The sequence below is a fragment of the Asterias amurensis genome, chromosome 1, assembly GCF_032118995.1.
Source record: "Asterias amurensis chromosome 1, ASM3211899v1".
In the NCBI taxonomy this organism is placed as follows: Eukaryota; Metazoa; Echinodermata; class Asteroidea; order Forcipulatida; family Asteriidae; genus Asterias; species Asterias amurensis.
Window position 1 is genome coordinate 9,823,116 of NC_092648.1, and position 23,890 is coordinate 9,847,005.

Genomic DNA, 23,890 nt, shown 5'->3' on the forward strand with positions numbered 1-23,890 from the left:
AATAGCAAGGCTGGTTGTTCGCCGATTATATAACCGATTACCCTGAGGCTGAACAAGGTTGTCGGAAATAGACCATTCATTTAAGAGCAAACTAATCTACCGAAGGAATTTCCGAGGTAGGCCTGTGTGTTTTTCATTTTAACTCATTTTCAATACAGACTACCAATGGCTTGTGACCGAGTCTCACACAAATTATTCAGCTTGTAGATTTTTGTTTTAACTAAAAAATTGCTTGTTGTTGTGTAGTTTAGATAGAGTGATGGCGATTTTTCAGACTTGGGCCATTTTGAAAAGCTTGGGACGATTTTTGGATGGGCGATTTGTGTCTCTGGTGTTAGCAATCTTGGCACTGGCCCTCTTGAAGTACAGGTAAGTATATCAATCAAATTATTGATGACGTTATGTGACTCAGTTTATCATCGGGTATGGTTTCACTGGTGTCTGGGCGCATGGTGGGGCCGTTGGAAGGGGATGATTCGGTGAGGTTGAGGTTGAAATAAGTACCTTGGGAACCATGAGTAAAACGAATGAAATGCAGAATAAGTCAATAAAATGGTATTTTATTGTTGTATTTGCTTGATAACAAATTCCGTACTTTTTGGCATTTTCGGCAATAATTTTAAATGAAAGCAATAAATAAAAGCAATATTTAAACTCACTTGTAGTTTGTGCTGTTTTGAAGTTAGAAAGAAAGCTCTGTTTAAAACCAGTATATTTATTGTTTCGTTCCTTCATTTTTACCAATCAAGTGTAACAATTTATACGAATAGACAGACTAACAAATTAATATTACCGAATGTAAAGCAACACGTGGACTGTGTAACAATATCGCAAAGACCGTCTCTCATTGCATTACCTGTACGTCTACGTAAGACCATTTGCATATGTATAAGTATTTGGACTGATTTAAATTGAATTTACAGATCCCGCACCTTGAAGCGAATGCCAAATGGACCTCTAGGATTACCCTTTATTGGTTACATCCCATTCATGGGCCGAAAACCCTACCTGACTTTCGTTCGTCTTGCCCGGCGATACGGTAGCATCTTTAGCGTCCGTCTTGGTACCAAACTTGTGGTGGTGCTGAACGGAAGGAAAGCAATCAGGGAGGCGTTCGTCACTAAAGGGCAGTCGTTCGCTGGGCGGCCCGACTGGGTCTTAAACCGGGTGAATCAGGGAAAAGGTAAGTCATCTAGTTTACACCTAACATAACCCATAATTGGTACAAACTCCTGTGCAACAAAGCTACATAGAAGACAAGGTCACCCACATCGTCGATTATTTAAGGGTAAATGATGTTGGTTTAAAATTATCTGGTTCAAGACTGACATGTTACTAAACGGGAACTCGGTAACATAAAACCATTTTACAGTAAGCATTGCCTTCATTTGCCACCTTCGGTTTCTTCTTGTGTAAGTTTGATAAAACAATTAGTTAAGTTGATTTCGCCGTTGTCATGCCTCCTTTAAAGGGGAGATACACGTTTGGTGAACACTCTTAAAATGTATATGGCAGTACAAAAACTATTGATTAAAAGCCTACAGCTGCAGCAGCTTTCGATAGTATGGATATTATTTAACTTTGAAGTAATGTTAGGTAAAAAAATATCAGTTTTTATTTCCCAAAATTTGAAACGTTCTGCAGTAACGCTTCTCATCAGATTGTGTATTCATATAAATAGGGACTTTCTTTTTGCATGGACATATTCGCTCCGGATTTTCGGCGATATCTCAAAAACCCGAGAACTTTTTAAAGTGAAATTTTCGAAAGTTTTTTTGCAAACATCTACAATTAAAATAACAGAAACGAACTTTCCTTAAAAGTACACCTATTACCTGCTGGGAGAATTTTATGCAAACCTCGTTTGAGTGATGGTTCTGAGAACAACCGGTGGTTTGATAACTCGACGTTTCGATCAGTATGCTCTGATAGTCTTCATTGGCAGCTAGGCCTATATCTATTTCACAAGTTTGTTCAATTATAGTAAGCAGTGAATGTCGCTTAGCAGATTTGCTGAGCAATTATTTGTTCAACAAAACTGATCAGAGAACCGGTCACAACCAATATATTATTTTAGCTGGTAACATTGTTATTCTTCTTAGTGTAAGTCGAACTTTTCTGCGTGCAGATCAGATTTATTACCCGAACTCTCTACCAAAACCTTCAATACTATTTCACATGCATGACTTATTCCTGGCACCACTGTAATTGCTTTAAAATGGCGTGTTATTAACAAGAGCAAATTATGATAATGTGTTATATGGCGGGAATACCTGGGGGCTAGGTCCCCCGGCGGCGTCTCCTTCTAACCGGCCTTTGAGACAACACCTGACAGACAGGAAAGCACTCCTTGATTTTCTCCCAAGAGAATTTCTCTCATATGAGAGAGGGAAAAACCCATGTACGTTTTCGATAAGCTTTCATGGGGATGCTGACCGATAGCGTGGGGGTGGGCAATAATCTGTACCAGGCCCAAAGTGGGCTCATTAGGTACCTGATGGAGACCAAGGTCAAAAGGGAAAAGAAAATGTATCAAAAAGGACTTTTTAAAGACCGGCAGGTGCGCTCCTTAAGAAATTTGTGTAAAACGTCTATGGGAAATTGTTAATTGCATTATAGACAAAGGGAAATAACAATGCTCCGTAATTATGTATTTTTTTATAGAATATTGTGTGCCCTGCAACGCAGCATTTCACATTACAGTTGGCACACAATGTTGGCGCTATATTGGCTGGTGTGTGGGTTTGGCTTGGAAGAATCATGTATGCAAACATTTATATTATTTGTTTTTCTTGAGGGGGGGGGCTCGATAATTACAAGGCATGTTCTTTGTAATTCACACAGAGTCGGATCCCTACATCCGTTTTCAACATACCCTTCAAAATGATGATTGACGTACGAACAATCATACTTCAGACTGACGGGATGTTTTAATTGAGTGGGTATAAATATTTTCTGCAGTATTTTCATTTTTGGTCCCACCCTATTCACTGATAATACATTAATCCAAATTTACAAACCATTGCAATTCCGATCCCGCCCAGTTCTAACCGCATTTTGTGGCCGGGGTGTGCTTTACCAAAGACCACCTAGATCTCCCAAGTTACACCCAATATGTTATTACAGTTTTTGACCACTATGAATTGGAATGACTGTCAACACCTCGGTTCTGTGGCTTCGGAACCACGGCTCACAGCCAAGTCACTAGCGACCGAGGCCCCCATGCGGCTCCCGGGGATGTAAGGGTCCGTCCGATGGCTTTACCGGACTTAAGTATCAATTTGTTAAATCTTTAGCGCTTGGTGGTTTATGAGAGAACACTTCTTGGCGTGAATTAGAGTAGAAAGTGCGCCAACCCAATGAAATTGTTGAACATGGGATTAGGTTGGGATACCGTTAATCGCTGCCAAGGTCTCTAAACTTGTTGTCGTGGTTTTGAACATCCACGTAGTGATGACAGCTCTGTTCATTTCTCTCTGAGGTTTTCCTTTCGGGATAAAATAAACTAACTAAATTCAGAAACCTCATACGAAACTAACTTGAGCAAAGCCGCAACAAACTTTTATCTAGTTCACTCGCAACTGTTCTTTTCACGACGGTAGATCCGACTATGATCCTCTCGTTTCAATGACACACTGCTGACTGCAATCTTGAACAAACAGTTTCGCCAGCAACATCAGTCATGGTAACTTTGTATTGTTCGCAATTACAGTTAGTTTGCGAACTACACTACTCACTGAAGACGAGCAAAGTATACTGTCCGAACAGTCGAGACAAAACCGGCACTTTACCAGAGTCAACACTCCCTCAAAAGAGAATTGCTATATGGTTATACTCACAAGCTTACTATTATCTATAGTTAATTCTCACATTACTTTTGCGATTCGTATAAAGAGCAGTAAAACTGTGCAACTTTCCCAAACTGTGGGCCCAATTTCATAGAGCGCCACAAGAAGCAGCAAACACAACAATGTGCTCATCCAGCCAAAATAACACTTCTCAAATACAATCTGTGGCTTGTATCCTGCTAATTGCTGCGTAGCAGGAAATTGTTCAGCTCTATTTTCCGCTTAAGAAGTTCGTGATGAAATTGGCCCCTGTTGTAATTTAAATTTGTGGGTTCTGGGCTGGGAACACACTGAAATATGCCCAAATGCTGCTTTCTTAAATTTGTAGTTTGGAAAAAGAGGATTGACAAGATTGGTAGGCCCTAAACTGTATGGTCACTGTCTGTGAACTTTCAGATTGAAACTAATTTGTTTCCTGCAGAATTAGTAATCCTGTATACCAAAAATGTGTTTAAGTTTGATGTCTATATTAAGTTATTTATTATTTATGTTTTTAAAGTTCAACCTTGAAACCCGTCAAATTAAGTATACAATGTCACGATAGTTTTTTAATTTAGTCTCTGTAAAACACAGTGACCTCCATTGGCAGATCCAAATCTCTTGCAATTTGAGTCAGCTTGGATTGCAATTGTTGGGTGTTGTTCATCTGCGGTAATTCCCGTAGTTTCGTTGGAGAGTGCTGACATAGCCGAGGGTGGAACCCGGGGGAGTATGTTGGCTCATCACGCTCAGTTCCCATTCCATCGATGACAAATAATGGGAGAGATGTTATATTAATGTTTTATAATATGTAGGCCCACTAATCATAGCTAGGGTATAATTGCTGTCATGTTCCGCGACGGAGTGTGTCGTCGTCATTATTATATGAATATTCGAGACATGTGGTTTATGTTAACGACAAGGTAGGCACAGAAAGGATACTTTTCTTTCGCAATAGGCACGATTTCATGAAGCCGTTATACTGTTTACAACAAACGATTGTTATTAAGCACAGAAAGGTCTGGCACAGCAGGGAGTTACCAGCCAAAACAGTAAATTACACATCACTTGTTAATAAACATTATTATTCAGTTGAGTCGCTGACCATAGCTGATCAAATCCACTTTGTTCAGTGGCACACCAGATATTTTCATGGAAGTGGGGGGGGGGTGACAAACGACGCCCCCTTAATGTTTTGGGGTGCAAGGATTTCTAAATTTATTTATAAAGAAATAAACTACCAGTTCGTGGCTGAAAGTTTCCAGTACCAATATCCGTCACTACTCTCAGAGTCAAATCATTTAAGACCTATGATATATAGTTACAGTCGAAATCTGCATAATCATGACCATATAAGACTCCGACAAGTAAAAACTTTTTTTTCGTTGTTGCTAGAACAGTAACACAGTTCCATTCCATTCGAAGTGTGTTGGTTCTATACATGATTATACTGGTGCCAGTTGAAATCCTCACGACAAACCCGTCAGGCAGCTATACTTTGTCATATCCAAATTGTTCTCATTTATTTTGACCAATCAGGAATCGCCAATCAGCAGGCCAACCAACTTTGGCGGGATCACCGACGGTTCGTATTGTCTGTCATGCGCAGTTTTGGTGAAGGCCGCACCCAGATGGAAAACAAAGTAACAGAAGAGGTTGGTCAAAACACATGTGGTTTTATTCCCGCCCAGCCCGTATACATTCCCAAGAATGTTTTAACTATAACACATACATGTAGTTGGCATGTCTACTATTGATAACCGAGGACTTTAACAAAAGGGATCCGGGAAAAAGTCACACCGGGGACAGTTCTCGGTAAAATAAACTATGTCCAAACAATGGGAGAACAAAGAGAAGTCTTTGGTCTGCACTGATGAGACACAAATCTGCAGCACTTGTATAGCTGGTAAGTTCACACAATTTACACAGCGAAGCATACACTTTTTCAAAACTATATATTGGGTGTTAGTTTTCATTAACACGTTTATTCTTTCTGCACGTCAGGTTTCCCACTTCGTAGCTGAGCTTGCCTCCCATGATGGCAGCCCGATTGACATGACTTACCTTGTCCAGCTTACCTTCAGTAACATCATCTGCTCCGTCTGCTTCGGGCAGCGATACAAACCCTCAAATCCAGACTTTAAACACCTCCTGCACATGGCCGATGTGTTCTTCAAACACCTCACCAGTGCGAGTGCCGTTAACTTCTTCCCATTACTCTGGTACCTTCCCCTTCGCGGCCATCTTGCCGTCAGAGAGATGTACACCGGTATCTCAGAATTCGTCTCAGATAGAGTCCAAGAGCACAAGTCGAGTCTTAACCACGACTCACCACGAGATCTTATCGACATCTACCTTAGCGAGATAGCCAAGAGAGAGCTATCTGACTCTAACAATTACAGCAAGGTAGAGACTGGTTTCACCGAGGATTACATAAAGCACGTAGTGACTGACTTGTTTCTTGGCGGGACGGAAACAGTGAACGCGGTTGTACTGTGGAGCTTTGTGTGCATGGTCATGTATCCAGATATTCAGACACGTATACAAGCAGAGATAAATGAAGTAGTAGGGAGTGATAGAATACCTACAATGGCCGATAAGACGCATCTACCGTTTACACAGGTAACTTGAAGTCTTACAAGACTTTGGCTTTGGCTTTGGCTTTGGATTCGGCTTTAGTTTCGGCTTCAGGCTCCATTCTGTCGTCTGTAGCCCTGAGCACGTAGGCCTATCTCAAAGCACGCGCAATAATGTCAAACCAACCTAGTTGTGGCCAAGCTAGCCTGAGCAGAGTCTGAAGCCGAAGCCGTATTTTCGAAAAGGGTCTAAGTCTGCTGCATACCTGTTCTTATTTTCCGAAGACGACCATCTGATTGAAACGTCGGGTACCCTTTCACACATTACTGGTGTATCCAATAACCTTATGAATAATTCCTTCACTTCTTATTTTGATCTGTCAGTTCTAGTGATGCATTTTGCCCAAATTAATGGATCTCTCTTCCTTCCAACTCAGTGTCGTGTAGTCCCAGACATTACAAGTTTAATTCATTAACGCACATAAATCCACTTAGCACCACACAGAAGGAACAGCTCAATAGTAAAAACAGGTTACCAAACATAACTGTTGGTTGCGACTGTTTCCTTAGAGGCTGATAGTGAACAACGTTTCCCTTTAAAACTATTGGCGGTAGTGTGACATCTCAAAACTTGGGTAATTTGACTCACTTTGAGCCACGTATTTTGGTGCAGATCATTAAAAAAAAGATCGTAAACAAAAAGATGATGGAACTGCATAAGCCATGCCTAGAGTTGTGTTTCAAAATCAAATGCACCCAACACTTGCTAACACAATCCTTGTTTGTCTGCAGGCAACTCTTCTAGAGCTACATCGGCGTTGCAATGTCATCCCTTGCGCTATTCCACATGCAACGACAGAAGATGTAGAGCTACAAGACTTCATTCTACCCAAAGGAACCACCGTCATGGCTAACCTGTATTCTTCACACATGGATCCTGAGTATTGGCAGGAACCAGACCGGTTCGACCCTACCCGTTTCTTAGACACGAATGGGCAACTTATAAACCACGAGTCTTACATGCCGTTTTCAATAGGTAAAATAACACTCGGTCGGGACCACAGACATATAACACCTAGGTTCTTTATGGGTGCGTTAGTTTAGCTTCCCTGGGTCGACCCCGGTGTGTGGCGGGTTTTTTGTCCAGGACGAACGTGGGTAATTATCTGCACACGTTCGTCCTGGAAAAAAAACCGCCACACACCGGGGTCGACCCAGGGAAGCTAAACGAACACACCCAATGTCTGTGGTCGGGACTTTGCACATAACCCAAACAGCGCCCTCATTGAGTGAAAGAATAAGGAACTATCATTGGCTGAAAATTGTTCGTAGCGCATTGCTTGACCTCAGCAATTCAGCTAATGGATGATACGCTTGGGGGGGGGGTGGTCGAGTAGACGTATCAATTACCAATGTCAACCAATCAATGATCCGAGTTGGCCACTGTGAAAACAATGACAGACTTTGTATCTTTTTCCTGTATGTTCGCATACCTGACCAGTGGTCCTCAGTTGGCCGGTTGGTGCATTAAAAGAAGAACAAAAATAACCATGTAGGGGTCTTTCAAATGAACCTACTATATTGTCGACATTAAAAGTACTTAAGACAGCCATGTTTCTCTGGAAGATTTTTATTATATTATGGAACTTTATATTGAGTGAGCTTCCAGATCGAAAGTAATTATCTCCCGTTTTGAATAACTACTTTCTTGTCTTTCAGGACGCAGGGCATGTCTCGGGGAGCAGCTGGCCAAATGTGAAATATTCCTGGCCTTCACCGGTGTTCTTCAGAGGTTTCGTCTTGAACTACCTAAAGGTGACCCACACCCAAGCCTGGACGGGTTACCAGGGATCACACACCTGCCCCGAACTACCAGACTCAGAGCTGTCCCAAGAAAATGAGACTTTCTTTAAAACCAATTTGTTTTCAATCTCGAAGAATAGTTTGTTTTCCTTTACGAACGCTCTATCAATCTTAGGCACTGGACAAGTCTTTTGGTAATTGTCAAAGACAAGTACTTGGTGTAGCCTATCCCAAAAGGTGCATAAAACAACATGTCTGTGAAAATTTTGACTCATTTGGTCATCGAAGTTGTAAGAAAATGTTGAAAGAAAAAATACCCTTGTTGCACATTGTGTGTGTGCTTTCAGATGCCGGCCTTCTCACAATGGGTAATATTATCAACATCTCTCTGTTCCTAGTTACCAAGTAAGTTGTTATGCTAACAATTATATTTTGAGTTTAATTACCAAACGTGTTCAGTGCCTTTAAACACTGTTAAGTAATAACTTTGGACATTGTTCAAAACTTGTTAGTAAACAATGTTGTAACAACCTCTATTGCATCCAAACACCATTGTCTGAATTTCCAAATATTTGGTCATAATAAAGTAAATTAAAAAAAAAAAAAAAAAAAAACTGTTTTGGGGTTCGGCATACGCCATGGCAGTCGTGTTTGGTCTTGGGTCAATGATGTTAACGTTTTGTGATTGCATTGCTGTTTTCAACAAAAACATTTCTAATTTGTTCTCAAGAGAAGTGGCTAAGCCGTATAATGCATTGGGAAAGAAAAAGTGAGAGTAAAGCACGCGTATTCGGTTCTGATAAATCTGCACACAAATCTATACTTTTAGTTTAATGGTGGGTTTACTGATGATGGGGACTGGCTGTTAAAAAAAGCACACATGACAATTTATTTAATGAGTATTATGCCGATTTTCAGTCCGAGGGGCTTTCGTTTACATCCACTGAAATCATTGAAACTTGTCACCTATTAATTTATAAGGAATTTGGAAAGTCTCTTTATAATTATAATAATTTTTATTTTAACATAAATTATTGTTTCTATTAGGTTCATTGCTGCAATAAATGAAAACTATAACAGTTCGATTTTAATGTTGTTTCATGCAGCCTATTCGGGACTTTAGCTGATTTTATTTTGGCGGAAAACGTGTTTTTTTGTTTTTTTGTTTTTTAAAGCTATATAGTATAAGTTGTATAATAATACTAATAGAAAATGAATATCTTTCAAATAAAGCAAGGTTTTTGTAAAATCTTCTAAAATTTGTGTTATCATACTGAGCGATAATGTTGTGAACTTTCTCTGACCATACAATTAATAACTTAGGGCCTATACGGCTTTTGCCATCGCCGAATGATAAAAAAAATAGCGCCACAATGAGGGTCGATTTTGACATTAATTGGTGCAGCACACTAAAAAAAACATCCCATATCAACCAATGCTAAATGCTAACAATATTAAAAAAATACCATAGAATAATAAAAGTCATTAGACCCTTTTGCAGGTCAGCCGTTTGAATTTTTCCCCGAGTATTCCAGATTTTTTGTTTCCACCCGATTGTGTTTTTTCCTATAGACTTGCTGCTAGTTAAACGCCTCATTTAGCAAATTTCCTCAAAAGTTTTAAGCACAAAGCCCCCAGGCCTTTGAACAAGTTGTTATTATTATAGCCTACAAAACTATAATTAGTTGCACGATCCCCAAAACTTTATACTAGCCAAAATGAGTAGGCCTATGTACAAAGATAAATAGCTTGGCACATGTACTTTTGTGTCGCTTTAATACGGACGGCTCTTCAATAACTTAGTTATCTCACATCACCAAAAGGTTGTCACTTTTTTTTTTAACATAACATTATAATTGTGTGAATAATTAACTCAACATCAAATAATAGAATGGGAAAGCCGGGGTCATTTTTCGTTCAAAACCGGGCGTTTGAATGATGGAAAAGTGCTAACGCGCCAAAAAGTTTGGAGTAAATTCTCTCATATCATATCCAGCTATTTTCTTACTAATTGATGTCTGGAATCATTGGATAACTGTGTCGCAGTTGCAAGCCCTTTGTTATGCTCAAGTTTTGTTTGATTTTGTGGGGGCGGAGCGTGAATTGTGTATAGGCTAGGGGCCTAGCCTAGGCCTTTGCTAAAAAAAGTGGTCATGTGGTCATTATGAGAGTTTTTTGGGGCACTACCTTTTGGTGGGGATACAATTACAATACAATGAAGAACACACGTAAGACTCTAAATGTTCATATACTTTTATATACAGGGAAAATCCTGCAAGTTTAGCCAAAAATAGATCTGAACACAACTACGAGGCCCCACTTCATTGTACGGCATTGCCGATTGAAGTAATAAACGTTGAGAGTAAGTCCGTCAGTTGGTGGCGCTGTTTGAAGGCTCCGTTCGGAAAAAAGGACCTCACTTGTCTGGTTCTCGCCTCTAAGCACTTGCTTACATGTTGGGTGTATGTTCCGGAGCCAGGTTAGTCAAAATGCAAAACTTTATTTATGACAGCAAAATATATGAGTCGAGTGTCTTCTGTGACTCATAATGTGTCGAGTTTTTTTGTTATGGGCTGTGACTTTATTTTTAGTGTTGCGGTAGGATCTGGGAGGACCGGTCATTAGTGCAGCTCAGGAGTCAGTATTTATGCCCTCATATCTTCGTTAGTATGAAATAACTATGTTGCTCCGAAACTACTAGGCCTGCAGATTCTGTTGAGGTGTTATCCGCAATAAATGAATGTAAGTTTGCCTTTCCTTACATTACAATTACATACTGCACAGTAGTGAGTGAATCTTTGCCGGTGTGTTTTGGGGTGCCGTGTTTTGTGTTGTCTGCATCATTTATGTTGCGTTGTGTTGTGTGTGATTGTGAACTGGATTTATCATAACAGACACAGCATGCACTCACTGTATTTGGAACTCAAGCATCTGGAACATCTCAGAGATAAATTCGTGTTTATTCATTGCCCCAATGTTACAATTACAAAATACAATGTAATAATTTTATGTTACTCACTCAATATGAATTGGCCAACCACAGTTACTGAATTGAAGTGAAATTGCAATATCAAAATCATATGGTTGTGTTGTACTGTGTTGCTTGGCTCTGTCTGTCACGTTGTGTGTGTGTTTAAAAAATAACTGAATACTGTACTGTTATTATTGTTTGAATGATTGCATTGAATGATCTAGATGCTGATGAACAGGCTTTGTAAATTGATGAGAACCCACATAAAACATATAGATGTATGTATGTTGATGGATGATGTAGACCCAATAATACTTTTGTAGGGCTTCAGGACGTGATTGCCACTTTTCACTCATTAAGACGAAAAACACAATAATATATCATTTAGCTATATATAAATTATACCTTAATTCGTTTACGTACCTATATGAAGTATAATTATTATAATTGCTGATGTAATCAGTAGTTTCAATATGATGGATAGTACCGAATACGTCAGCATCTTGCAATGATCTTGATCTTGATCTTGATACTTTACTGCACAAATGGCCTCAGATGTGGCTGTTGATGTGCAGGCCTCCTCAAAGTGAAACGTAAAAATAAACTGGAAGTGGGAGGTATTTTTAACAGTAATTAATAAATTAAAAAATATTAAAAAATAAAGTAATAAAAAAAGCAATATTCATGAGCCATTGTTTTAATCATCTTTACATTAAAAGAACAACATTGTGCATTTTCTTCCCTTTGTTGTTTTCCAAAATGCTTGAGTTGTTAGTGTTAAGATGATAGCTGAGACTAGACTCCTCCATTGCGCACAAATAGCAATGCGACGGAGACTGGCATGCTAACCAGGCTAGTCAAGAGAGATTTGATACACATTAACATCTATCAATTAGTAAATCTTACATTTTATGCTAAATATGTATGTTTTACAAACAATGGGAAGAGTGGACTGCCGGTTTGTTTAGATGTGAGGCCCAAATCTAAAATAGCCGGACACAGGTTGTACATGTAGGTCCAGTTCAATACAACAGCCAATAATTTCATTTAGCATATGTAGTACATATTAGTATGTTTGCTCACTGGTCAGATTATTTCTCTAGTAGTCACTGCTGTGATAGTGGTTAGACTACTTGACTTGAAATCAGAAAGTTGTGGGTTTAAATCCTATCAAGCTATTTGCTGATTTGAGAATGACTAGAATAATTTGTGTTGTCTAGCTACTGAATCACAAATTCTTGATTGGTGCAATTCATAATCATAGGCGTTAAACCAATGTGTGAAAGAGATTGACTGTTCCCAGCTCGTTGTGTATTTTTTATCCCCCTGTGGGAGTTTGCTGAGTTCCCTTGACGGGAAGATCATCTAAAAAAAAAAAAAAAAAGAGAGTTTGAGATTTGGAAGTTATATGAATGTAAACAGGAGACAAAGATATTTGTTCAGAGTCATAGGCCCTACAACATGGAAAGTAAGATATCCAGGACATTTTGCTCAGTTTAGCGAGTACATTTTTAATGGTGGCTCATGAGTATTTTTTGTGTGTGAACTATTTGAAAATGTACAACTAATTTAATAATTTGAAGATTTTTCATCACTCTAAAAAAAAAAAATACTCGACACCAAAGTTGTTGGACTCTGACTCTGGGTATGGTGGTAATACTGTATGCCCAATTCCTTGTTTTAAAGCAAGGCACAGTTCCTCAATCCAACAGAATCAAACAAAACATTTAGTAGGACTTTGCAGAGTTGGACTTTGTGAAAATTACCCTTGAACAACGTATGATATTAGTGAAATGAAGAGATGTACTTGAATATCATTCATAGAAAGCCTGCAACCACTCTGTACTTCAAAAAAATAAACCACCACCAGTTCGCCAGTGGCTTCACAGATTAATGCGTACAATTTTTTTATATTACATTTTGGATGATTTTTCTTTGTTGCAGACACCATACTATCTCCTGGGAAAGTTAATAAGAAATTACCATGGCAACCAGCATCAGCAATGGAGGAACTCACGACATCTTAAGCCACTTAACAGATATTGATGTGAAAAGATCCAAGGCTACAAAGGATGGGGTTCAGGAAGAGGGGGAAGGGGAAAAAGAGGAGGGAGATAAAGACTGGAAGGAGAGATACGTTCTTCTAGAGGAGCAGCTGGATAAGTTTCGGTTACAGGCCACAAAGATCCGAGCTGTTCTTGGTGAAAGGGTAAGTGTGTCATCAAAATTTTAGGAATTTTGTTTATGTTCAGTTGTATTCTGGGCCCAATTTCATAAAGCTGCTTCCGTTTACCATTCATGCTGATTTGTACACAAATTTGCTAAGCACATGAGAGTTGCTTAGAAGTTAGTTGCCAGCCAAATCTACAGTGTTGTATATGTTAATTGCCCTGAATTGATTATAATTAGATGGTGTACTTGTTGATTATGTTTGTAAAAGCACTTTTCCTCTGGTTATTATGTTCATGAAACTGGGCCATAACTCAACTGGCAAGATCTGTGTCTTTAGGTGTAATGTCTAATATAAGGTAGACCCAAGGTTACCAGTCTGTATTCGTTTTATTTTTGACCCAAGTTTGCAAGTGGTAAACTAACTGAATTTGTAAGGAATAAGTACAGTTAGGCGTACATGCATCATAGAGAGAGTTCAGGGTCCTTTCTCTGTGCATATATCAAGCTGTCCTTGCTCTTTGCATGATGGTGCTATGGTATGTAATGCATGGTGCATTACTAAAATGTCCTGTGTTCTTTACTTGTCAAAACTGTTCTGTGTTGTTCGCTGTCTATACTGTGGCCACTTCCTTAACAGCCACCTGTCCTCTTGCATAGTCACCATCGTTGTATACCCTCCCCTTTTAGCTGTGGTAGTGTAGCTTTTAAAACCGGTTTCTGTGGCCAGCCCGTTTTGGCCACCACTTAACGTGTAGCCACTTGGCCAAGTAGCCACATACATACATGTAAAACGAATGTAGGTTCCAGTATTTGCCAGCTTTTCATTTTGATCATTTTGAAAACAAAAACAAAAAAATGATCTTTTATAGCCAGCCCTTTGTTCATTATGTACGTTCATGGAGCTCCATGGTTATAAGGACATGTGATGTGTATCCTATTATGTGGCTCTCATGTAAATGTGTTCATCATTGTTTAGACACTTCTTATATTAAATATAGGTGTGTGTTACACATTAAGTTTGTTTATTTATTTATTTTTCCTGAAACTACCAGGGGAAATGTATTATGATAACTTTAATGTGATTTCAGACTCAATTCTAATCACACAAAGGAGGGAATCTTGTGGGTCATTAAGTGCGGTGTCTGAAATAATGGAAATCTGGTTGTGAATGTTAAAAACAGGCCATCTTGTATAATGCAAGCATGAATACTAATGCTACGTTTGTTTTAAATATAAATTCCCACGGAAAATTGATATGCCAGATCAAAAGCAGTAGGCCTAATGTGACCTAAAATGATATAATTAATTGGTAAATGCATTGTATGAATTGTATCAGGTAAAACCATTGAGCGTTAAGGTAAAACCAATTTGTTTGTTTATAAATCAAATTGCCTTTTTGAGAGATCCAAACGTACTGGTCAATTCAACCAGTACATTTGTACACACTATGTGTGTACAAACATGATTCATACAAGTGAAGTAGCTTCTGTATTGATATTTATTTTTGAAAACCCTCTTTAATTTAAATTCACATTGTCTGAGGTTTGTTTCAGCAAGGATTTTCAATACATGAGAACTAAATATTGAGATAAGTCTATTTTCTCAAAAAAAGAAGAAAAAAAATTATCTTTGGGCTTTATTTAAAAAAGAACTAAAATATTATTCAGGTCTCAAATTTTGGTTGCTCAAAATATATTTACTTGACCAGAATTTGTTTTACAGTCATGAACAAAACTACAAGACCAGATTCAAAATGAGAAAAAGAAACCATGCAGACACAGTATTCAGCGTGAATTTAACTGTTTATCATATTTTATAATACTAAAACATGTAAGAGAAGATTTTTTACTTGTTTGTCTTTCATATTAAGCAAACTTTGTTAATCAACAAAAGTATCAGACCCCAAGTCAACATTTGAACATAATTTGTTTTGTACACAATGAGTTGTTGTTATTAAATTTAAAAGAACACACAAGACAGCCAGACTTGTTTTATCTTGAGTTTACTGGCCTAATACTACTGTAAAATCACTGGCCTCGGGACTGTGGTCCAGTGTAAGATTTGAAGTGAATATTCCTTTTTTATCATTCATGTTTAAAGGCAGTGGACACTATTGGTAATTACTCAAAATAATTATTAGCATAAAACCTTTCTTGGTGACGAGTAATGGGGAGAGGTTGATGGTATAAAACACTGTGAGAAACAGCTCCCTCTGAAGTGCCATAGTTTTCGAGAAAGAAGTAATTTTCCACGAATATGATTTCAAGACCTCAGATTTAGAACTTGAGGTCTCGAAATCAACCATCTAAACGCACACACCTTCGTGTGACAAGGGTGTTTTTCTCTTTCATTATTATCTCGCAAGTTCGATGACCGATTGAGCTCAAATTTGCACTTATGCATACGTTGAGATTAAGCTTGGGCGATATCATGATATCGTATATCGAGATATTAATTTGGACTCGATATCGGATGGATTTGGTTTTAATCGAAATATTGATATATCGCAATATACCGCGATATATCGCAATAATTGCAATATATCGATTAAATATCGCGATGTATTTGCTAGCTGAGACATCTTGCACCCCATAGGTTTGGAGTAAAACCAGAAGAATAGGTCATTAGAACACCTCTCTTATGCTAGGACTGTCTCTTCTACAACTTTCACTTGGAGTTTTAAGACTGATGATGTCAAATTTCATTAATCGCGATTATATCGAATATCGCGATATATTGTCGGCGATATATCGTGAATAAAATAAATCGATATCGCCCAAGCTTAGTTGAGATACACCAACAGGAGGCTAGTCTTTGACAATTACCAATAGTGTCCACTGCCTTTAAACAAAAAGTTGTATCGTGAATGAATGGAGACCCAGTAGTACATTGTGTGACACTTATAAGGGATGTATTTCTGAACCGTTCTACATTTTCTAGACATCTGATGATCACTTTGTCTGCAATGCACACCGCACATACTGAACATAACATTCATCATACCTCTGAGTAACTCAATCTAGTCAAATTTTACTGAGAAAAAAATAGAATAAAATATCTCAAGGCACGAGCAGAAGGAAGTACCAATGTCTTGCAAATCTGCTGGTAATCCAGAGTGACCTAGATAACATTATCCTGATGACTGCTTGGACTTGAGACCATTGATTAGCACAAAGCCCTCATTCATATTTAATAGAAACTTGGTGTGTCTCTGCCATTGTCTGTCAGTCATTGTTCAATGCTACATTAATCATGTTGGTTGCTACTTCAATGAAGTGTATCACATTACATTGTTTAGGCCTATTCTTCTATTGTAGAGACCATATGAATGAGAAATTATTAATTTTACATCATGTCAAATGTAACTCAATTCATTGAGTATAATGATAATAGACAAGTTTTTAAACCCAAAATTAAATCACAAAAAAACAAAAACAAAATGAATGAAAATCATTAACTGATTAGCTGATGATCAAGGAGAGTTGGGTATAATAAGATGGAATCGCATTATTGGTCTAAAGACCACGAAGAAACAATCTCCAAACATCATCTAGACCACTGGCCAGTGTCTATCAATTCGATGGTTGGCGAGGAACCCCAGTAATACTGGGCCAGGTTGGGTCAGTAACCCCTGGGCCAGTATTGCACGTTTTCCAAACATAATAATAATAACGAAGTCTTATATAGCGCACGTCTACCAAACAAGGTACTCAAGGCGCTGAGTATATACAAACTTTCAGAAAGATAGGTTATTGCAGTGATGAATTTTGAGACCCAATTAGTTAGCACCTGATAAGGGTTTACAAGGTGCTACGGCGCATACAGCAGCCACAACCAGGAACACCGGGGCGAACCCCTTCTCTTTTCGATAAGTGCACTGGGTTCTTTTACATGCGTTACACAACACATGGGACCAACGGCTTTACGTCCCATCCGAAGGACAAAGCAATGGTTAAGTATCTTGCTTAAGGACACAAGTGTCACGGCTGGGGATTCGAACCCACACTCTGATGATCAGAAACACCAGAGTTTGAATTCGGTGATCTTAACCGCTTGGCCACGACACTTCCACATTGCATTTGTCAAGAATAAACACCACATACAGGAAGTGATTTCTGTAGACCCTTGTTTGAGAATTCTTTCAAGATTTGAGAGGAAGAATTTAGAAACTTCATCACTTCTGAAATAATCTCACTTTTTTATTATTTTTTTTACCAAAATTACACATGTATGCCTTTCGCTGTGTGAAAGCAGAAACAAGTTTGGATGTACACATTGTGTGTACCCTTTACACAGAAGAAATGTCCTTGCCACTTCAGGGGCTACAGGGTTCAAGTTCAAATCCTGCTTGGAATATTAGTAATAAATACCAGGTTATACTGTAGTATACTGTGCTTCTTGTAATACACCATAAGGTCGCACTGTGTGTTAACACCACAGGAGGCTAGGCTTTAATATGAGAGTATCACCCTGGCAGGTGTGTATATCACACTGTAGTTTGTTTGTCACACAAACTGACCATTAATAGAACACCTCAAAATCATGCTCACATGACCCCAAGGCCAACATCTCTTAACATTCTTCCTCAATAAATATTCAATTTTATGAATGACACCCTCAGTCTCATACAACAAAAGTTGGAGCATGACAGGAGAAAATTAAGTGTGAATTTGGGAATGTAGAAGTTAACTGAAATTCTTGTGAACAAAACATATTAACCCTCGGAATTGGATACAGTGGTACCACAGACTGCCACAAAGTACCAATTATTCAGGCTAGCAATGTGTGAATTTCTTCTGTTTGTACAGTTGGTACGAAAACTCCATGGCTTGTGTACTGTAGACTTCATCTCAACAGTCTCATGTGGATTTTTGTGGCATATGCCAGTTGGGCAGGAGAGTAATATTTAATCTTCATTTGATTTATAATATAATGTCAAGGTTTTGCAAGCTTTCTTTCCCACATAATGCAAAATTTACTGACCGTATACATTGACACTTCTTAGGTTAAAAGTCGTAATGGTTGAGGTAATGGTTATTTATATGAAACCCTTCATCTTTTAAGCACAAGAATCAAGTGACAAAACATGACTCTCTCAATTGCCACAAGGTTTTTGCTGTGCAAAAATGACATAATATTAATTGATTCCGAACTGCGCCCTTGAATGAACACGCATTGTATGTATTGAGTTCATTTTAAAATCAACTTGTCCCCTCGCTCAAACAATTTTTATAGTCTATGCATTTACACGTAGCACCGCGACCGCTGGTAAAATTTGTATTTTTGGAGATCAAAATAAGAATAGTATTTTGTAGTAGTGTTCAATATGCTTTTCCCTGACTTTGGCTGTAATAAAAATAATTTTTGTCTGGAGCTTTGATACTGGGAAAACTTTAAAATCAGTGAGCTTTCAGATTGATACTTAGCTATTTTAGACTATTATTCTAGCAACTTTGGATAGTATTTAGTGTACTTAATCTCCCTGCTTTAAAAATTAAAACCACACAAACAGGCCTGCACACAAAATAATAAAAAACGTACTTGGTAACATCCCAGCAGGCTTAGTTCGAGTTGTGTGCATTTACAGTACGTGTGTCATTTTATTAGCTTCTTTCACTCTGAGGAAGCTTAATTTGTTTTCTAATTATGGTCCTGAAGGCCAGTTAAATGTTAATCTTATTGAAGCTGCAGCTAAATATACATTTAAACCAACTGCTAAATATACATTTAGGATGCCTCCAGTGGTTGTCTGAAGGAGTTTAGTAGTTTAGTAAACTAGAATGGTTTGCACAAGTGGCTGCCGCCATGCAATCCTCCTCTTCAGCTGATAACCATGCTGGATACAGCCTCTGTCAAACTTCTTTCATCTTGTTTTTTATCAAGGAAGCGGAAAATTATAACCAACATGTTGAAGTTGTGAAAGTTAAATCATCAAATTGGATGCTTGATCGATAGACCAGAAGGGTCACACTGATGTTATTATGGTAGGATTTCTTTGCAGCTTTTCATACCCTGGAAATCAGGAAAGCTTAGTCTTTGTTGTCAAAAGTACATGTGTACCCGGCATGCATGGTTAAGAAGAGAAGGAAAGAGAAAGCTTTCTCATTTGGTTGTCTTGACAATGCTTTATAATTCACATCATATTTAGCCAATTCAGCAAAATAGTATGTGGTGTTAAGTTCAAGGTATTCTGTGCAAAGCTGGTAAAAATGTTGACCAAGGAAAACATTCTTTGAAAGCACCATCAATGTAGGACAAAATCCACACAAAAATTGTAATGTTTGTGATGCACATTGCTTCAACTTTAAACTTTATCCTCGCCCAAACTTGAATCCTTGCTGTTGAACAGTTGATTTGTCAACAGCTGTAGATCACACATTTCTATTTATTGCATCTTGCTTATTGAATAGACATAGAGTGGCTGTGAGCATTACATTGCATTGTATTTATTGGCTATCCTTTCAGGAATATGACAGCACAGCAGTCACTGAGACAACTTAATTTGTGTTGTTTTAAAAGGTTTTGAAAAAATCTTGAGAAAAAATCTTGAGAAAAAAAGAAGAAGCAAATTTGCCTTATAAACCACAGGGAAACTTCTGCACCTTCTGCACCAACTGAGCTATCTAGCCCCCTGTTGGCGGTCTCCCTATAAAAATTTTGTCAATATCTTTGTTTAGGGTTGCCAGTCAGAAGCCATACAACTGTTCGTTGTCGTGTAGCCAGGGATCACACCCAAGTTTATGAAACGAACTGGGAAGCGGCAGCTAGGGGATCATCTTATAAGGGATGGCACTTGTTATTTCAGATATAAACACTCCCCAGTTTTTACTGTTGCAATGTTGATATCCTGTGCTCTTTTGAAATTCAAATAAGGCCTCAATATTTATAGTATGATGGAATGAAGAAGAGCTGTGTTTTCCACCCAAACTTGTGGAACAGTAAATTTTGTAGTTCAGCTCAGTCATCCATGTTTTGCAGTTGAATTTACAAAAACTTTCCTACAAATAAATAATACAATAAAATATTTTGAAATGAAACTGTGAAGCTGTTCAATACCTAAAAGTACATTTCTGTCTTAAAAGCTGTACTATTCAGAATGAAAAACGTCAAGCAGGCTCACAATGAATTGAGCTTATTAATGTTAACCACCCATCGATCATTTTTGTTGTTGTATTGAAATATATTTTCAACATTTGTACTGGAAGTAAGATTGTCAAACAGCACAGGAAGTGAGAGTAAACTGTGAACAAAAAAGTCAACAAACATTTCTATTCAACGATATTCTTTACTCTAGATCAATGTAAATTCTCCTCCAAAAGTATAAAAAAAAATGTATGTATTTGTAAACTTGACCTTAGATTGGTGCGGGTCTGCATTTTAAAGGCCAAATGATTTTCCATTTTGAAATGTCGTTGATGTTGTTTTGCACTGGAAATGTTCTGTTCAGTGGTGTTGCTGATCTGTAGACTTATCCAAAATTCAATGCTGTGGTGTAGGCCTACACTACACCGAAATGGGCAGTCTATCCCTTCCGGTCTGACTTTGGTGACATAATAAATGAGTTGAAAGGAAACAAAAGTTAGTGTCAGACACTTGTTCCATGGTCAGAAACTTGTTCCATGGTCAGACCATGGAACAAGGACTCTTTGGTCAGACTACGTGATACAGAACCTATTGACTTTAACTTGAGAGGTTCATCCACTTCACCAGGCCTGGAACTTCACCTTTGAAAGGGCAAGGCCTATTCCCTTTTGCAAAGAGCACTTCCATTGGAAAATCTTAAATTTAATGGGAAACTTTTGAAGGGGCACCAAGGCCAAGACCGCCTGCATGTTATTTCAGGCCTGAGTGTCTAATTGAGACCAACTCTGCAGTTAACCCACGCTTTTCCTAGCACCACATCCCTTTTAACAATGTGTGTTTGCTCCTTCCCATTTGTGTTGATTTAAATCCAAACTGGCACAACAACTCATCCCAAAGCACCACGCCCTTGCAATGCTGTGTATACAGTGTATGTATGTACATACATGTACCTCCTTCCTGAACCCTTCACAGTTTATCATTTAAAAATAAAACGCAACTTGTATTTAAACAATCCATCTCCCCAACACCACACCCATCCAATGTTGAATTGAGACTAGCAATGTTAAATATTGTGACCCAAATCTTTCTCTTTGTAAACCTGAGGGGAGTGTACTGCTGTGCCTCATAGCTCAGTTGGTAGTGCATCTGCCCGGAATATCGGGCGTCTTGGGTTAAAGTTCCTATGAGGACCATTGATTTTTCTCAGTCTCAGCTCATGTTTGGTTACATGTATAATTCACTTCTATTGTTGGGTGTTGTGACCTGGATAAGAGCATCAGACTCAAGTTCTGGTGGAACCCCGGTCATGACACTTGTGTCCTTGAGCAAGTAAGACACTTGCTTCTCTCCACCCAGGGGTAAAATGGGTACCTGTGATGAGGGCAGAAATAGTTTATGTTAATGATTAGTTTGGAGCGCGGTAACTCGCTACATAAAGCGCCAGCAAAATAAAATACTAATATTACTATTATGGTGATTAGGCATCCAGGGCTGTATGCTTCGTTTTTGAAAGGGCAATGCCACCAAGGCATTCTCTTCTTGGTAAAGGGCGCCCTATGATGAAATTGCAAATTTGTACTGGAGCATTTCAAGGGCACCAAGGCAATTTCCAGGGGACACGGAGGCAATCGCCTTCAGTGCCTCCATGAAGTATCAGGCCTGGGCATCAAAACAAATGTTGTGTCTGTGACACATAACAACAAAGACCCCATAAACCTCTCCCTCCACTTCTCCACCTCCCCATCACACAATATCTTGCACAAGAGGATGGAGACCAACCACCATGTCACCTCTCCTCCCAGGAGATTCTCTGCATTTAGCCCCCATCAGGAACCCTACCCTATATTAACAGCTAAAACAGGTGGCAGGGAAGCTTTCCCAATTAAAAAGGGGTGGAAGAATCATTCAGATTCCCCTGCAAATCCCCAAGTGCTCACCGAGGAAGTCGGTCGTTAGTTCAATTTCAAACCGGATCATTTTTTCATCGAGTGACCCAATTAAAGTTCCTACATGAATTATTATGTATAATTTGTGTCAATGTCAAAGAGATCAAGGTGACTAGTTGAGATTTGAAATGTTGTACCCCCCCCCCCCCCTCTAGAGGAAGGCAAGCCTTGCAGTGATAAAGCTCACAAACATGTCAGAAATAAATTCATCTATATAGTATAAGTCCTTTAATACGATGTTTTTTAAAAATCAATACTAACTGTCAATGTTTATTACTTTCTAAGACTATGGCTTACAAACAGCACATCTTCAATGTTATTTAAAAAACAAATTCTCTTATTATTATTTAGTTGAGAAGTTGTTAGAAATGGCAAATGCTAATATAGCACTCTTCACTAATGCTAAAAAATAGTGAAGCTAAGTTCCCGGATCTCAGACAAATGTGCCGAAATTCACCTGACATAGCCACATGATGTTCAAGTTTTATGTTTACTAACGTGAACTGGCAGGTTGGTCTGCCATTGATTTTGTGATCACGTAAGTGTTGGAAAGTTTGTCTGACAGCCGGGTATATTGAGCAAAAGCTTCGTCATTAGTACAGAGTGCTACTGGAATGCATTCATCTGATAATTAAAAAATAAGGATTTTTTGCAAATAAAACACGTCAATCTGATTATAACGTGCTCAAAACTGAAAACCATTGGTAGACTTTTAATCTGTGTTTCCCCTGATTCCTGCACAAAAAACACCACAAACTGTAGAAAATTGTGAACTACATGTAGTGTAAAATAACATTTGAAGCCTCCATACTTTTTCCTCATCAGTTCGTTTGACAAAGGTGGTTTCCAATGCTTAATAATTTAGTGTGTTGAAAGACATTCAAGAAGGTCTTAAAAAAAAAACACCCGCTCAATATGAAGTTGTAGGCCCTACTATCGCTTTGAAAATAATTGTTATCTTGGGACACAGTGTGGGCCAGTCTGTAATAAACGTTTTTCCCTTAGATTGGCCTTGAGAGGCAGAAAAGACCTACCCCTGTCGATAATGCTTCCCTGCTGGTTTGACTTTGATTGGTTTGTTGTTCAATTTTACAGATGGAAGAACTACAGGAGAAGGTCAAGGAGTCTAATGGAAGGGCTGAAAAAGCAGAAAAAGAGGTAGGTTCAATTCTGTACAGGGAGATAGGAGTTAAAAACACACATCAATGATGGGAACAATTCTTCGTCTCTAGCCTGGATTTCACTTCAGGTCTGGAACTTCATCTTTGAGAGGGCAAGGCTGTGCTCGTTTTACTAAAGTCACTCCTGTTGGAAAATCTTTGGCCAAAACAAGGGTAATGCTGTTTAAGGTTGCCTGTGAACTTAACCTGCCTGTTTTGGGGCCTGGAATTTCATTATTTAGAGGGCATGGCCATTCTCGTTTTGCAAAGGTCACTCCTCTTGAAAAATCAATAAAGCGATTTGGGAAACTTTTCAAGGGGCATCATTGCCAAAACAAGGGCAATCTGTTCA

The 23,890-nt window shown here is 38.5% G+C and overlaps 2 protein-coding genes across 2 annotated transcripts in view; both read left to right on the forward strand.

The window, feature by feature from the left end:
• Nucleotides 1–259: 259 nt before the first annotated feature.
• LOC139942753 (cytochrome P450 18a1-like) lies at nucleotides 260–8,582 on the forward strand. The gene is made up of 6 exons (XM_071939546.1): nucleotides 260–369; nucleotides 924–1,183; nucleotides 5,367–5,482; nucleotides 5,832–6,449; nucleotides 7,196–7,439; nucleotides 8,123–8,582. Exons 1-6 carry the CDS (start codon nucleotides 260–262, stop codon nucleotides 8,302–8,304), a joined length of 1,530 nt encoding a protein of 509 aa, XP_071795647.1. The 3' UTR covers nucleotides 8,305–8,582.
• A 2,141-nt stretch (nucleotides 8,583–10,723) lies between these two features.
• The window catches only part of LOC139944970 (pleckstrin homology domain-containing family H member 1-like), a 98,119-nt gene continuing 84,952 nt past the window's right edge, over nucleotides 10,724–23,890 (forward strand). The window contains 3 exon segments of the mRNA XM_071942173.1: nucleotides 10,724–10,948; nucleotides 13,122–13,386; nucleotides 23,474–23,536. Of these exon segments, the coding sequence (XP_071798274.1) occupies nucleotides 13,162–13,386; nucleotides 23,474–23,536 (288 nt within the window). The 5' untranslated portion in view covers nucleotides 10,724–10,948; nucleotides 13,122–13,161.

Bases quoted from the DNA above. Each gene is read 5' to 3' on its own strand.
- LOC139942753 (XM_071939546.1), top strand. From the start codon at position 260: ATGGCGATTTTTCAGACTTGGGCCATTTTGAAAAGCTTGGGACGATTT. The intron at 6,450-7,195 runs GTAACTTGAAGT...GTTTGTCTGCAG, and splicing joins CGCATCTACCGTTTACACAG to GCAACTCTTCTAGAGCTACA. The intron at 7,440-8,122 runs GTAAAATAACAC...CTTGTCTTTCAG, and splicing joins TTACATGCCGTTTTCAATAG to GACGCAGGGCATGTCTCGGG.